Source organism: Megascapheus bottae, chromosome 21, assembly GCF_031878675.1.
Source record: "Megascapheus bottae isolate mThoBot1 chromosome 21, mThoBot2.hap1, whole genome shotgun sequence".
Lineage (NCBI taxonomy): Eukaryota > Metazoa > Chordata > Mammalia > Rodentia > Geomyidae > Megascapheus > Megascapheus bottae.
Window position 1 is genome coordinate 492,518 of NC_143529.1, and position 15,795 is coordinate 508,312.

Here is a 15,795-nt window from a genome sequence, read left to right on the forward strand (position 1 = left end):
GATATGGAGCTGTGTGCAGAAGGATGCACAGTAAATAGGAACCATATGTTCACACAGGGGCACATTCCTGCTGCTAAGACTTTTATGAAATCCACTTCTCCATAGGCCTACATTAGTGTTTTCTTTATTTAATTCAGTCTTGCTCTGACATAGTCTTAACACTTGATTGGCCTCTTCAAACCCAGTTAGAAATCATAATTTCTGCTGGCATGACATGGATTCATGTGAGTATGTCCATGCCAAACCTTTGTCACCATACCAAGCAGTGAGGTGTGCTTATTCATCTTGACAGTACTGGTCACCTGTTGGCAGGTGTCCAAGAAAACATCATGAGGTCCCTGAGTTCCTCAATAACTTCATTTCTTGCCTTATTGCCCCATGAGGCCACCTGTTGGTAAAAGCAAGTCTGAAAGGATGGAAGTTTGTGATAGATACATCTACTTTTTCACTTTTTAACTTCCACAAAGTATTTGATAAGGAAGGTGATCATGTTATACAATGAAAATATGTGCAATATGTGTTAATATTTTTAGTAAAGGAAGAGGAAAAATTATGACTGTAGGAATGTACAAAATCTTCAGAAACTCAATTAGATGTTTTTGCAAAGAGCATGTATTTTCACTTGTAGGAATCCTTTCTTCCTTCCCTCCCTTTCTCCCTCCCTCCCTCCCTCCCTCCGTTCCTCCCTCCTTCATCCCTTCCTTCTTCCCTTCCCCTTCCCCTTCCCCCTTCCCTTCCCTTCCCTCCCCTCCCCTCCTCTCCCCTTCTCTTCCCTTCTCCTTCTCTTCTCCTTCCCTTCCCTTCCCCTTCCCTTCTCCTTCCTTCCTTCCTTCCTTCCTTCCTTCCTTCCTTCCTTCCTTCCTTCCTTCCTTCCTTCCTTCCTGTCTTCCTCCCTCCTTGTCAGGGCCTGGGCACTAGTACTCTAACAGTTCCACTTCTAGTTTTTAAATGGTTAATTGGAAATATGAGTCTCACAGGAACTTTTCTGCCCAGGCTAGCTTTGAACTATGATCCTCAGATCTCCGTCACTTTAGCTAGGATTATAAGAGTGAGTCACCAGCATCTTTCTGATTTCTTTTCTTTTTAAACATGCTGGTATTTAGGATCATTTACCTGACATTCCTATTTTGTTGTTTTGTTGTTGTTCATGGAGCTTGAACTCAGGGCCTGAGCTCTTTTCCTCAAGGATAGTGCTCTCACACTTTGAGTCACAGCTCCACTTTCAGTTTTCTGGTAGACTTTTCTGCCTGGACTGGGTTCGAATTATGATCCTCAGATTTCAGCCTCCAGAGTATTACAGTATTCATCAGTGCCTGGCTGCTGTTTGGATTTTCTTTCTTTTGCCAGTATCAGAGTTTGAACTCAGAGCCTACTTGCTTACTTAGCTGACACTTTACCATTGAATCATGTCTTCATGTTCCCAACATTTTATTGACTGCGATAGGGTATTGCGAACTGTTTTGCCTGGGCTAGCCTTGAACTATGATCGTCCTTATCTCAGCCTGCAGAGTAGTTAGGATTGCTGGTTCCACCTTTTGAATACTTCCTCCATTTTTTTAACAAGCTCTCATTTTTGGCCACAGATGGTTATTGAAACTCTTGGCTATATACTTGCTTAGATAAAATCCATTGAAGTAAACAAGAAAGCGCCTGCTAAGTCCAAAGAAAACTCACAGAACATCTTATTAACTGGGACAAGGCCCATTATTAACAAATCACTTTGGCTAAGAGAATAGTGAGATGCTTGGATGGAATTCAGCCTATTTTGGCCAGTGCTGTCAACTCCACTGCTGTTACAGAAATGAAATCCCAAGTGAGCCACATGGGCTAAAAACGGCCAGTGTGTGGTCTTTAAAGTGAAATGCAAGGAAAGATGAAGAGATTCTGGGCAACAGACTCAAGCAGACTTTTCTGCAAAGAGGCTTTGTTTAGTCAGTGAGGGAAGTTTTTTTATTTAGTCATTTCTGAATTTAAAATAGTAATTATGCAAGATTTAGAAAAATTAGAAGTACATTAGACAATATTTAGAAAAAATTGCAACTACTTGTAAAATTGTACCCACTTGCAAAAAGTAATTGTAAGATGTCCTGACCAATGATGTAATATTTAATATGACTTTGTTCATCTATTTACTAGTGAGATTTTCTTTTTCCAGATGCTAAATCTCAACCGAGTGTTCAGTTTTCAAAAGCCTTAATTAAACTTCCTGACAACCATCACATTAGCAATGTTACAGGCTATCTCACAGTTCTACAACAGTTTTTGAAAGTGGACAATTTTATGTATACGACTGGAATTACTCTCAACAAGCCAGGTACTTCATTGTTGTTTTTATATAGTGCAATAACTATTTTTTTCACAGAACAAAGGCAGATTTAATCTGAATTATTTATAGATACTGCTGATTTTCTTTTTTCTTTCTTTCTTTTTTCTTGTGGTCAATAGGGCTTGAACTCAGCCTGGGCACTGTCCTTGAATTTTTCAGCTCAAGGCTAGCATCCTACCCTTGAGCCAAGACCTATTTCCCATTTTCTAGAGGTTAATTGGAGATGAGTCTCATGTTCTTTTGTGCCTAGAGCTGGCTTTGAACAGTGATCCTCAGATCTCAGCCTCCTGAGTAGCTAGGATTATAGGCGAGAGCCACTGTGCCTGGCAATACCGCTGATTTTCTTTTTCTTTAAATGAAAAATGCATCACTGTGTACTCTGTATAGGGTTGTTTCATAGTGGTGTTGGTGTACACTGACTGACTCAGTGATTTTCATGGATTTCTCTGGCTATTTTATAGAAAAAGTTTATAGATATTATCAACTCATTCTTTCAATTCATTCTGTCCCCACAAGTTGATTAAGTCTAGAAGAGAGAAACAGGACTCAATATATTGTAGAGTACAGACCTGGGAATAATTCCTGATCTCTGGGAATCATTGCTCTCCTTCCTCCCTGAGGGTCTTCTGACAGGCAATAATAATTATAGGAAACATCAGCATGTAAATCGTTCCTCAGATATAATGTGTTTTGATATATGGTAACTTACTAGAGATTTAGCTTTCACTTAAGTTTTGGGAGACTACATACCATTTTTGATGTGTAAATTGAGATGCTTATAAGTGATTCCCTTTTATGGAAATTGAAAGACTACAGTCATTGACATGCATTATTGTCAATGAACGGAAATGTCCTCTCAGGTAGTTTTTTTGTGTGTGTGTAATTGCCATACCTACCCATTAAACATTGTATTTTCAATGGGAGTGCAGGGGCATCTATTGGTTCTAGCACTGCTGGAAATAATCTTGAAAGAAACAAAGGCCAGATGTTGCACCTGCTTTGATGATATCGCACTGTATAGCTTCTGGCTATGGTATTATGGATGTGCCTTTTTTGATTGTTGATTTTTTTTAAAGTACTCAATGGGGTTCCAAGGTTCTTAAATGAGATGACTGAGATAAGTAGATAACTTGCACACTCGCTGATTTGTCAGTGCTGCCTTGTTTAGCTTGTATTAATGACCTACTTTGAAGTGATATTTAAAAAATCCTAGATATGTCTCTATTAGCTATTTGACATAGGAATGGATAATACTGCTGAAACTGAAGAACTAGATGTTAACTAGAGACATACTAATTTATTACCAGACACAGTCTCTGTGTATACATGATTTTGACAAACCGTCCTTGTCTTTAGGTTTTGAAAGCGTTGAATTGACTCCTCTTGCTGCAGTATGTGTGAAAATATATTCTGGAGGGAAAGAGTTACAGGTGGATGGCTCCATTGAGGTCTCACTCCCTCTCCTAAGTGGGGGTGACCTCCAGGGGGGTGACCGCATACCTGCTTGGACATTCGACATGAACACGGGTATGTTAGACAGACAAAAGCAACATGAACATTTTCCTTTTGAATGTGTGAGTGCTCTGTCTTAAAATTTCCAGTAACTTTACAATATAATGCTCTTCGTTAGTGACCCAAATTAGCTTTGCTTAAATTAGCCCAACAGTGTGAAAAATGGTGGTGATGTGTGGTCCAGAAACACCAGTTTGTCACTCCTGTCACCTTCCTATGTTTGCCTTCTTCCCGTGTTTTGAGGTAGCAGTTTTGAAAGATATATATATATATATATATATTTGGCCAGTCCTGGGGACTGAGCTCAGGGCCTGAGCACTGTCCTTGGGCTTTCCTCAAGGCTCTACCTCTTGAGCCACAGCACCACTTCCAGCTTTTCTTATGTATGTGGTACCGAGGAATTGAACCTGGGTCTTCGTGCATGCTAGGCAAGCACTCTTAACACTAAGCCAAACTCCTGGTCCAAAGATTTTTTTTCTTTTATTTTCTCTTTTTTTGTGTGTTTTTTATTAAAGAATTTATTAACATTGATTTTTACATCATATTTCAAATGACGTGTTTAACAAACAAATATGCAAGAAGGGAATCTCTATATACAATCACTGGCACTTAGGTTTTAGAACATAATTAAAATTAGGCTGAGGGTTTGTATGTCATAGATATACCAGATATTGATGGCTCATTCCTGCACTCCTAGCTACCCAGGAGGCTGAGACCCAAGGATCCTGGTTTGATACCAATTGGGGCAGAAAAGACTGTGAGACTTTTTTCTCTAATTAATCAGTGAAAAGCCAGAAGTGGAGATGTGAGCTCAAGTGGTACAGCATCAGCCTTGAGTTAAAAAGTCAAATGAGAATGCAAAGTCTTGAGATCAAGCCCCAGTAAAAAATTCATTTATTTTCAGGAGTTTTTTTTTTAGTAGTATGAACGTATCTAAAAGCTTGATTAATTCGGTTGAGAAGTACATATTGCTTTCATGAAAGTAAATAACAGTGTTTTATTAAGAATAAGAAGAGTGATTCTTTTCCCTAAACAACTTGGGGGACCAATTTTGCCTCCTGTATTCTACTTCCTAAGAGCAAGTAAATTTGCACTTTCCCATTTAGGTTCCCTTGTGTGTGTGTATTCTCATGTAAACAAGGAGGGGGAGAAAGGGGGAGCAGGGGCTCTAAGTTACAAAAGGAAAAAAAAAAGAAGTGTATGTGTGTCGGGAGAGGGTGTTGGTGAGTCCACAGCTGAACCATCCCTATGTAGAGCTAGCTGCCTTCTAGCTGCCTTGAGAAAAGGCTGCTAACAAGCCTAGATGGTTTTTCAGTGTTTGTTTTCTCCTTTCACATCGTCTTTTTTTCTTTATAGAAGTGTCTCCTAAGATAAGAATACAAGATGGTGCCAGTTAAAGCCAATTCTCTGTCATCTACCATGTTGCCAAGATGGTGCTAGTTAGACCTGGTATCCTTATGTCATTCTCAAATGAACAAAAGTTCAATATTATTGGAGAGTCATTATTTTTCTAGGCATATCTACATCTTAATTTATTCATAGTGATTTCATATCTTTTGCTAATTAGTTATTCAAATCATCCTATTAAACATTATACGATGTACAAAATTACAACTGAGATATAATATTTAATACATAGTTTTTTATGGTAATATATTGTCATGCTTTTTGCAATGTTTGAAAATCCTATTGTATGGGACTCAGTCTCAAGAAACAGAGAGGCCACATTTTGAGAGGTCAAATCAGGAATCTTTATTGGAAAGCTAGTGACTGCAGGTGGACTTTTGTTGCAAAGACTTGCAGTCCCTAGAATATACTTAACACTGTTAGAAAACTGAGCCATGAGAGCAGGAGAGGAAAGAAAGAGCAGGAAAAAAATACCAAAAATCAGATCATCTCCAGTGTAGAGCTGAAATAGTATGCCATGGTGACTGGGGGATAGCTCAAAGACAGGAGGCATAAGGATGGCATTATGGCACCTGAGTTGGTCTGGACCTAAATTGGGTGAAGGGTAAGGGAAAGAGTCATAGGGAGCAGGAGTGTCTCATGAGTTCAAGGCACAGGACTGACAGGCCCAGTAACCTGTTGGCCAAGTTCCCAAACCCTGCCTCTAAGAATTAAGACAGGCTTTTTGTCTAGGGGTGAGGGACATTTCCTTCCTCCACCATGAAGACAAGATGGTAGTAGTTTAGGCCCTATTCCTTATCATCCACCACATGGCCAAGATGGCACCGGTTAGATCCAGAGTCCTTATTTCACCTTTAAGTATTACTCAGTAAACTATCAGCAAACTCCTGTTAGTGGTAAAGGTGTGAAATAATAACATTTGTTTTTAACTTACTTTCCTTTTTAGGTGCTTGGGTAAATCATGGCTGGGGAATGGTCAAAGAGTATAGCAATCACTTAGTTTGGACTTATGATGCACCACATTTGGGATACTGGCTAGCAGCTCCACTTCCAGGATCAAGAGGTACTGTGAAAATAAAACTCAGCAATTAAAAATAATCCAGATATCATGCTAGAATTATCAACTGGTTTTTATCCTATTTTAACATTATGCCAAGGCCATCAAACTGCAGATGCTCCAGACTCAATACGATAAATCTCATAGAAGATTCATGGCCATTCTTCTTAGAAAAGGCATCCAAAGGGGGGAAATATCAAGGAGCTTGGCTGACATTAGGCACAGAAATATGAATTGAGACAGGATTCCCTGAAGGGTCCATGCCAGGGTGTGAATATCTTCCTGAATGTCCCTTCTGGACAGTTGACTTCACAGCACTAAACTGCCCCAGGTAGAGATTCATCACCACCTTTGTAAACAGACTGAAATCAATGTAATGGCTGCAAACTGTTACATACTCCTGCCCCTTGAGTTCTCCTCTGGTAAATAGGCCTCTTGCCATGAGCTTCCTGCCTCCCCCGCATGCAAACTCTTGTTTGCTTGTTCCTGCCTAAGCAAACTCTTCCCATAGTTAAAACTCACCTATTGGCAACCAACATATCCTGGGTAGCCCTATAAAGACTTTGTAATTCTTCAGGGGCATGCTGAGAGTTTGGAGGAAGAGCTCCAGTCCTGTGGGTATAATACATTGGAGTTCTTCTAAAAGAAAAACAGATGGCATATACTTACTCAGATTTTTCTTTTCTTTCTTATTTTTTTTCATGTGTTCATGAACTGCAAGGTATAATGTAGCCATAAAGCCTGATGAATGTGTGAATCATGAAGTTTTTTCGACAAAAAGCTTACTTTTTTCACGAATCAACTCTAGATCTTTTATAGTTTTTGGTTACAAGCCACAGAAACATTTTGGATAATTTCTTTTTTTTTGCCATGTGTGAGGATTGAACTCAGGGTCTGAGCACTGTCTTCGGATTTTTCTCAAGGCTAGAACTCTACCACTTGAGCCTCAGCACCACTTCTGCCTTTTTCTAAGTATGTGGTACCAAGGAATCAAACCTGGGTCTTCATGCATGCTAGGGAAGCACTCTACCACTAGGCCAAACTCCTGACCCCATTTTGGATAATTTCTATAAAGGTGAAAGAGACATAGGGATACATGAAGGAAGGCCTGAGACCTAGGAGCTAGAAGCAGAAATCTCTGCAGCTCCAGAGGCCTGGGTTGATAAGAGGAGACTTGATTGTCTTTGCCAAGAGGCTGCTGTATGATGGCCAAGTCCATCCATTTTAAATATTTTTTTTCTTCCTTCCTTCCTTCCTTCCTTCCTTCCTTCCTTCCTTCCTTCCTTCCTTCCTTCCTTTCTGTCTTTCCTTTTTCTTTCTTTTTCTTTTTTTTTTGCCAGTCTTGGGGCTTGAACTCAGGGCCTGAATACTGACCTTGGGCTTTCTTAAGGCTAGAGCTCTACCACTTGAGCCACAACACCACTTCTGGCTTTTTCTATGTATGTGGTACCAAGAAATTGAACCCAGGTTCTCATTTGTGCTAGGCAAGTACTCTACCTTGAGGCAATACTCCTTTTATATAGTGCTAGAACATTCCATAGTTGAAGACTCTGGTTGGCCCATACTCAGGTCTTGAGTAGTTTGGGGAAGGAAAACTCTTGAATACTAGCATGTCTGGACTATAACATAGGTGATATGCTAAATGAAAATGGAAGTATTTTGAAAAGATGATGAGCGGGAAGGGATATCCACAAACCACGAACAGTCCAGTACAGAGACATATGTGTAGACATACTCCTGAAGAAGTGAGTATTTTGTTTTCATAGTTAATACTTTTAAATTGTTCAGTTAATGCAAACATAGATCTCACTCTGTAAATTTCTAAAACGAATTTAAACATGATGTATTTTCCCCATTAAATCTTCACGAACAAAGAAATCTCCTGTAACCTGGACTGGGTGCACTGTTATCCTACTACATATTTCTTGGTCTTCTGCTGTTTGCTGGCATAAATTGAAGTGGGTTTTTTTTTTTTTTTTTTGGCGTTCTGCTTTCTGCCTGTTAGAAGCTTTCTGTCCCATTGTTCTCATTGTGTATATACAAAATAAAAATGAAACAAAACTTCTAGTTTTAGTTTTTGTGACAATTTGGGAGTGGAAGTTGAATGTGCCTATCTTTCCTCCAACCTCCATCATATCAGAGGTGATTTTTGTTTTGTTTACGTGTTTTAGCTGTCAGGTGAGAGGCAGCTCCTCCCTATTTCATGCTGGGTGAAACCAGTCTCACCCAGCATGATGGTACACACCTCTGTTCCCCGTACTCAAGAAACTCACTCAGGCAGTTGGGTCACAAGCTTAATGCCACTGTGGACTAGGTAATGCAGCCTTGCTCAAAAACAACCAAATGCAAACAAACACACGAAAAGATGAACTGATCAAGATGCTTTATCAAATGAAAACTACTTTGTACAAATACCTAAAATATTTTTGAAAAATTCAAAGAGACATTAATTTCAAATATAATTTAGAAGTGTACATTTTACATTTGCAGTTACAGTGTTGTGTTATATAACATTATTATAAGTATTATTTTTTAATGGAAAAATGAAATGTTGAATTCTTATATACATAATATATAATATATAACTATATAAGATATAAAATATATGCATATATGTTTATATAAATCCATATAAGAATATATAGACACATATCACTATCTATACTTATTTATTTTTAAATCTATTTTTATTGTAATTAATAGAAGGGTTACATTATATATGCCAGATAGAAGGTGCATTACTTATATAAGTATTATTTTTTTAAGACTTAGGTTTTTTTACCCTGGAAAAAAGTTTATTGAGGGATGGGTGTGGTTGTGGGGCTTGAACTCAGGGCCTGGGTTCTGGCCCTGAGCTTTTAACCTCAAGGCTGGTATCTATCACTTTGAGCCACAGCTTCACTTCCAGTTTTCTTGTGGTTAATTGCAGATCAGAATCTCATAGGCTTTCTTGCCCAGACTGGCTTTGAACTGCGATCTTCAGACCTTAGCATCCTGAGTTGCTAGGATTACAGGTGTGAGCCACTGGTGCCTGGCTCAAACACCTTTTTAAATGAGTTTTATTTTCATTTTTCACTAACAACATTTGACTTTTAAACCATAAAGTAATATGAGTTAGGGTCAGTTTTTTTTCAACGAAGCCAGCATTTAGTATTTAAGTAGGATGATTATAAGCTATAAGCTATATATAATCAAGAAAAGTATTTTTTCTGTTGGAATTGTACTTAGTACTTGTGAGATTATTTATTTGGAAACCAAATGGTGGTCACCTTGTTTTAAATGATGCCAAATATCCTACAGTTCTGCCAGCTGTCAGTCCTTATCCCATTCTATCCTCCCCCTGTTATGAAATATTGATGAAAAAGAAAAATGTTTATTTCATTTTTAATAAAAACCACCCAGGGTTTTATAATGATGTGCACTTGCACTAAAAATATACCTCAAAGAACTAGTTTGCATAAATTACAAAATCGAAAGTCATTTTTTAAAACAGATTAAAGTTCTGTTGTAGCTTACCTGTTTAGAGCAGAGTGCTAATATAGAATCATGAAATTTTCACTTAGTGTGAGCCAATACCTTTTAGTAATGAGTTTCAAAAATGTATTGTATAAGCAGATCACAAAACAACACTTTTCTTTTTTTTTAAAAAAAAAGATTTTATAAACACTGATTTTTACATCGTATTTCAAATGTCATGCTTAACAAACAAGGATCCAAGAAGGGCATCTCTATATACAATCACTGTCACATAGATTTTAAAACATAATAAAAATTAAGTTGAGGGTTTATATGTCATAGATACATATTAATCTATATAATAAAACATGTCTATAGAGTATAGAATATAGAGTATATATTCCATCATCAATTTATTTTATTGTATAGAGGGGTTACAGTTCTATTCACCAGATAGAAGATGCATTATTTTTCCCCTTTCTCATGTTTTTATCCTCATTCCCTCCCACTCCTCCCTAATCTATTTTCCCCATTTATTTCAAATAAACAAATAAACATATATATATATATATATTATACAGGGTAACAAAGTCAGATACTATAACAATATGAGATTAACCAAAGGGTGACACAAGAGAAGAGAATAAAAAACATTGTATTAAGAACAACAGTCACTCATAATTAAGCTCATGTTTCCATGAGGTTGAGGTCCATTAATTTGGCCTCATCATCTATGGCCTTAAGTATCCAGGGTTTGAGTTAGTGTAATCCTCTGCTAGGAGCATCCTAGGTTTGTACTAATTATTACAAATGAGGAAGCCTTTGAGCCTATGTTCCTTTGGGTCTGGCTTACTTCACTTAATATGATTTTTTCTAAGTTTTTCCATTTCTTACTAAATGGGGCAGTGTCCTTCTTTCTGATGGCAGCATAGAATTCCATTGTGTATAAATACCACATCTTCATGATCCATTCATCTACTGAGGGGCATCTGGGTCGATTCCATATCTTTGCTATGGTAGATAGTGCTGCAATGAACATCGTTGTGCAAGAAAACAACACTTTTCTTATAATTAACCAGATGAATTTGAAGTAGGTTCTTATTCACTTTAGTATGAGTTTTCTTATTTTTAAATTGAGAGATGTGGATATTGGTTTAGACTACTGAGTTTACTATAACAAAATACCACAGAACGAGTTGTCCCAGCTTATTTCACTAATTAATGATATCACATAGTACAGGTTACAATCTTGACTTCCAAAAGTAACATCTTTCCTGTTTGCTGACTGGTTAGTGTCAAATAATCTAGGGTTTTTTTTTTTAAAAAAATAATAGCATGTCAGCATCTAAATATAATATCTGGTCTAATCTAGTCATTAATGCAGTGGTAAACACTTCCTAACTCAGTGGCTAGCCATAGCAGGCACTGCTTGCCTTTTACTTTGCATAAATGTTTTGGGTTGACTGAAACACTGCTGGGTTTAGCTTGGTTTAGTTCAACATATTTTCACATTTCAGATTGGAGGAATAGTGGCTCTCTGGGATCTAGTGTCCATGGCATTCACAGTTTTGCTTAACTTAGCATAGTTAGCAAACTTACAACAAACGACCTCATTTAAAGGCATCCATATTTCATTGGTAAAAGTAAGTCAGTTGATAAAATTACAAAGGGCAAGGAAGCTGTATTTCATTTTCAGGAGTGTCTGCTGTGGGAGAGAAAAAAGCAATAGAAGTGTGTACCTGTATTCACTCTGTCTTATCTAGGACATAACATTGTTGAATATTTTTCCTACAGTAATGTTTTCTGTATTTTTTCTTTCTTAATGTTGGATCATGTAGGTTCAGGTGTAAGTGAAGTTCTCAAGGACATAACTGACTACCACACAGAGTTTCTTACAGCCATACTGGGAGGGACGATAGTCATCGTCATTGGTTTTCTTGCTGTACTACTTTGTTATTGCAGGTAAGATCAAGTGTATAAATCACACACACATACACACACACACAAATCTATTAGGGTATCACTACATTATATTCGCTTTCAAATTGTAGTTTCATTTCAATATATTCTGTGCATTACCCAGTTTATCTCTAAAAGTAAATTGTATTGTCTTTAATATATATATTTTGAACATCAAAATCTATATCCTAACAGCAGCATTTCATAAATGATAATTGTGGGATTTACAAATATGAGTCTTCTAGATTATAACCTTTAAATAACATTGTGATTTCTCTTCTAGGGATAAGTGTGGTACTTCACCAAAAAGAGAAAGAAATATCACTAAACTTGAGGTCCTCAAGAGAGACCAGACAACATCAACAACACACATAAATCATATCAGTTCAGTCAAAATTGCATTAAAAGCTGATGACAAGTCAGAAATATTTAATGCCAAAAATGCCTCATACAGCCCTCAAAAAAAGGAACCATCAAAAGCAGAAGGAGAAGAAAGAGTTGCCACAGTAAAAACTCGGGACACTTTTAAAATCTACAATGAAGATGTTTCATTTCTATCAGTCAATCAAAATAACTACTCAAGAAACCCAGCACAGTCTTTGGAGCCAATTGGAGGGCCTAAACAACCTAAACATATTAATAACAATCTTTCTTCATCATTAGGTGATGCTCAAGAGGAGAAGAGGTATCTATCAGGTAATGAGGAGATGTATGGACGTTCTCACATTCCTGAACAACTCATGCATATCTACAGCCAGCCCATTACCATCCTTCAAACGTCAGACCTTTTCTCCTCACCAGAGCAGTTACATACTGCTAAGTCAGCTACTTTGCCAAGAAAGGGACAGTTAGTCTACGGTCAATTGATGGAACCAGTAAACAGAGAGAACTTCACACAGACATTGCCCAAGATGCCAATGCACTCTCATGCACAGCCCCAAGACGCTAGGGAAGAGGATATCATACTCGAAGGTCAGCAGAGCTTGCCATCCCAGACTTCAGACTGGAGCCGATACTCCAATAGCCTATTAGAATCTGTCTCCGTCCCTGGAACATTAAATGAAGCTGTTGTAATGACTCCATTTTCATCAGAACTTCAAGGAATTTCAGAGCAGACGCTCTTGGAGCTGTCCAAAGGAAAGCCCTCCCCACATCCTAGAGCCTGGTTTGTGTCCCTTGATGGAAAGCCGGTTGCCCAAGTGAGACACTCCTTCATAGACCTGAAAAAGGGAAAGCGAGCCCAGAGCAATGATACAAGTCTTGACTCTGGGGTGGACATGAATGAGCATCAATTGAGTAGAAAGCTTGAGAGGGAGAAAACATTCATCAAGAGCATGCATCAGCCCAAAATCCTTTACTTAGAAGATTTAGACCTGAGCAGCAGTGAGAGTGGAACCACTGTCTGCTCCCCAGAAGACCCGGCCTTAAGGCACATCTTAGATGGAGGAGGAAGTGCAGTTATCCTGGAGCATCCTGGGGAGGAGTCTACAGCCAGAAAAAACACCGTTGAAGAGTTTGAAGCCACCACATCTCCCACCAAAAAAAGGGGCCGACCACCACCACTAACCAAGAGAGACAGCAAGACTAACATCTGGAAGAAGAGAGAGGAACGCCCACTGCTTCCCATAAATTGACTCTGAAGGTGGCTGCTTGTATATTTTAGTAGGGACTGAAGAAGTTGAGGCTGAGTGAACTCATGCTCCTGGGGTTGTGCCTCAAGGAGAGTAAATAGTAAAATGGTAAATCAGTGATCACAGAGGAAGGTACTGAGGAACGCTTTTTCTGGCTTATACTTTTTGTTTAGTTTTGAGTGAAGAATTTGAAGCATCAACTTTTCAAAATGGGAAATAGCCTCAAGATGTTAATTATTTAACAAAACGTTTGCTCAGTCGGTCAAATTGGTACTGGCTGTCTTGAAAATAAAATAATGAAACGTATATTCCTAAAGTTACTCTAAAAAATGTAGTATCTGCCTGATGACTACCCTGTTATAGGAAGCTCTTCTTCACGTGCCATTCAGGTGAAACACTAGGATTACATCCCCTTCTGCCATACTGATATGGACTTGATAAATATTTGGGCTGATACTATGTTAAACTTCAAAACCAGACAACATTTTGTTGTTGTTAGTGGTGGTCATGGGACTTGAACTCTGGGCCTGGGTGTTGTCCCTGAGCTCTTCAGCTCAAAGCTATTACCCTATCCTTTGAGCTACAGTGCCAGTTTCAACATTTTTTTTGTGTGTGAGATAAATAGCACATCTCGTCCCCAACATAAATTGTATACCCATATAAAATAGGATTTTTTAGTCATTAGAGAGCAATGTACTAGCTCTTTAAAGAAAGGAAAGAAAGAAAGAAAGAAAGAAAGAAAGAAAGAAAGAAAGAAAGAAAGAAAGAAAGAAAGGGCTGGAAGTTTGGCCTAGTGGTAGAGTGCTTGCCTATCATGCATGAAGACCCAGGTTTGATTCCTTGGTACCACATACATAGAAAAAATTCAGAAGTGGTGCTGCAGCTCAAGTGGTAGAGCTCTAGCCTTGAGAAAGTCCAAGGACAAAGCTCAGGCCCTGAGTTCAAGATCCAGCACTAGCCAAAAAAAAAAACCCCAAAAACTTCACAAAATAAAAAACAATTTGAAAAATTAAAAATGTAAATTTGAGAAATGATTGTTGTGATGCAGGATTTTTACTCTTCATTTTCTCCCCCACTCTCAAAATGAAGCAGCCTAAGTTGTCAAGAAAGAAAAGTTAACAATCTGAAATAACAAAATGGTGATATTAAGGCTCACTGATACAGGTAAGGCAAGAATCAAATTTAATGTGTTACTTTCTATTCCCCAAACTATGTCAGTCAGTTACCTAAAAGCTAATAAACTTAATACAAAAATTTAACAAAATATATGGAGATAAAAGAGATGAACTTTTTTATATAAATAGAAAAAGAAATGCTTTTTTCCTGAGGCTCAAAAATATTTCAGGAAATCAGTTATATAGGGAGATGTTGACACATTTGTAAGATGCTTGAGAAAAACACTCGATTCAGGGGAAGAGTAAATTCTTCTTGTGTTCACTTGCAGGCATTGCAATTTTTCTTTTTGACTCTTTATTTAATGTTTCTATTTTTCTGGGCTGGTCCTGGGACTTGAAATCAGAGCCTGGGCGCTGCCACTGAGCTTTCGTTGCTCAAGACTAGTGCCCTACCACTTGAGCTCCATGTGTGGGTTTTTGGTGGTTATTTAAAGAGTCTTACAGACATTCCTGCATAAGCTGGCTTCAAACCACAATCTTCAACTCTCAGCTTCTTGTGCTAGGCATGAGCCATACTGGTGCCTGGCTTTCTTTGTTTGTTTTAAAGTATATCAGTATGCTTTTCAACATAGCAAAGAATTCAATGGGAACACATTCACTAGCTGTTTAGAAGTGTCTTCAATGAAGTTACTATTCATATGTCCTAAAAGCTTTTAATTAAAATCAACTCTTCCCATTACTTCTAAATTTTCCATGAGGACACATATCTAAAGCATCTCTCTCTCTTATTCTCTCTTTCTCTCTCTCGTTTTTTTCTCTTTTCGCTCTCATTTTCTTTTTCATTCTCTTTCTCTCTCCCTCTCCTCCCCCCCTCTCTATCCCCAGTCTAGGGGCCTGAGCTCAGGGCCTGAGCACTATCCTTGGGCTTTCTCAAGTTCTTCCACTTGAGCCACAGCACCAATTCCAGCCTTTTCTATATACGTGGTACTAAGGATCTTTGTGCATGCCAGGTAAGCACTCTACCACTAGGCCAAACTCCTGGCCCCATCTTTCTCTTTTCCAAAAAGCTGAAATAAAATTGCTTTATTTCTCATTTTCTTACTACTCAACATAGGAGCAATATCGACTCCAGCCACGTAAGTATGGACAAAGCTTAGTACCAAAACAGCCACATTTGCTTTAGTAAAATTGTAGATAGAATTGACATGGTAGACTTCAGCCAATATTTTAACATAATTACTTCTGAAATCTCCTTTGTTAACCCAAAGAACATAAAGACTTAGGGCACATGTTTGCTATACATAACTCAATCCATGGAAAACATAAATGTTT

At 38.1% G+C, this 15,795-nt stretch overlaps 1 protein-coding gene across 1 annotated transcript in view; it reads left to right on the top strand.

Moving 5' to 3' along the window:
- Fam171b (family with sequence similarity 171 member B) overlaps positions 1-14,105 on the top strand; it is a 57,128-nt gene extending 43,023 nt beyond the window's left edge. The window contains exons 4-8 of the mRNA XM_090354449.1: positions 2,156-2,314; positions 3,683-3,853; positions 6,192-6,308; positions 11,597-11,720; positions 12,001-14,105. Of these exons, the coding sequence (XP_090210575.1) occupies positions 2,156-2,314; positions 3,683-3,853; positions 6,192-6,308; positions 11,597-11,720; positions 12,001-13,351 (1,922 nt within the window). The 3' untranslated portion in view covers positions 13,352-14,105. The remainder of the gene's footprint in view (positions 1-2,155; positions 2,315-3,682; positions 3,854-6,191; positions 6,309-11,596; positions 11,721-12,000) is intronic.
- The last annotated feature ends 1,690 nt before the right edge of the window (positions 14,106-15,795 follow it).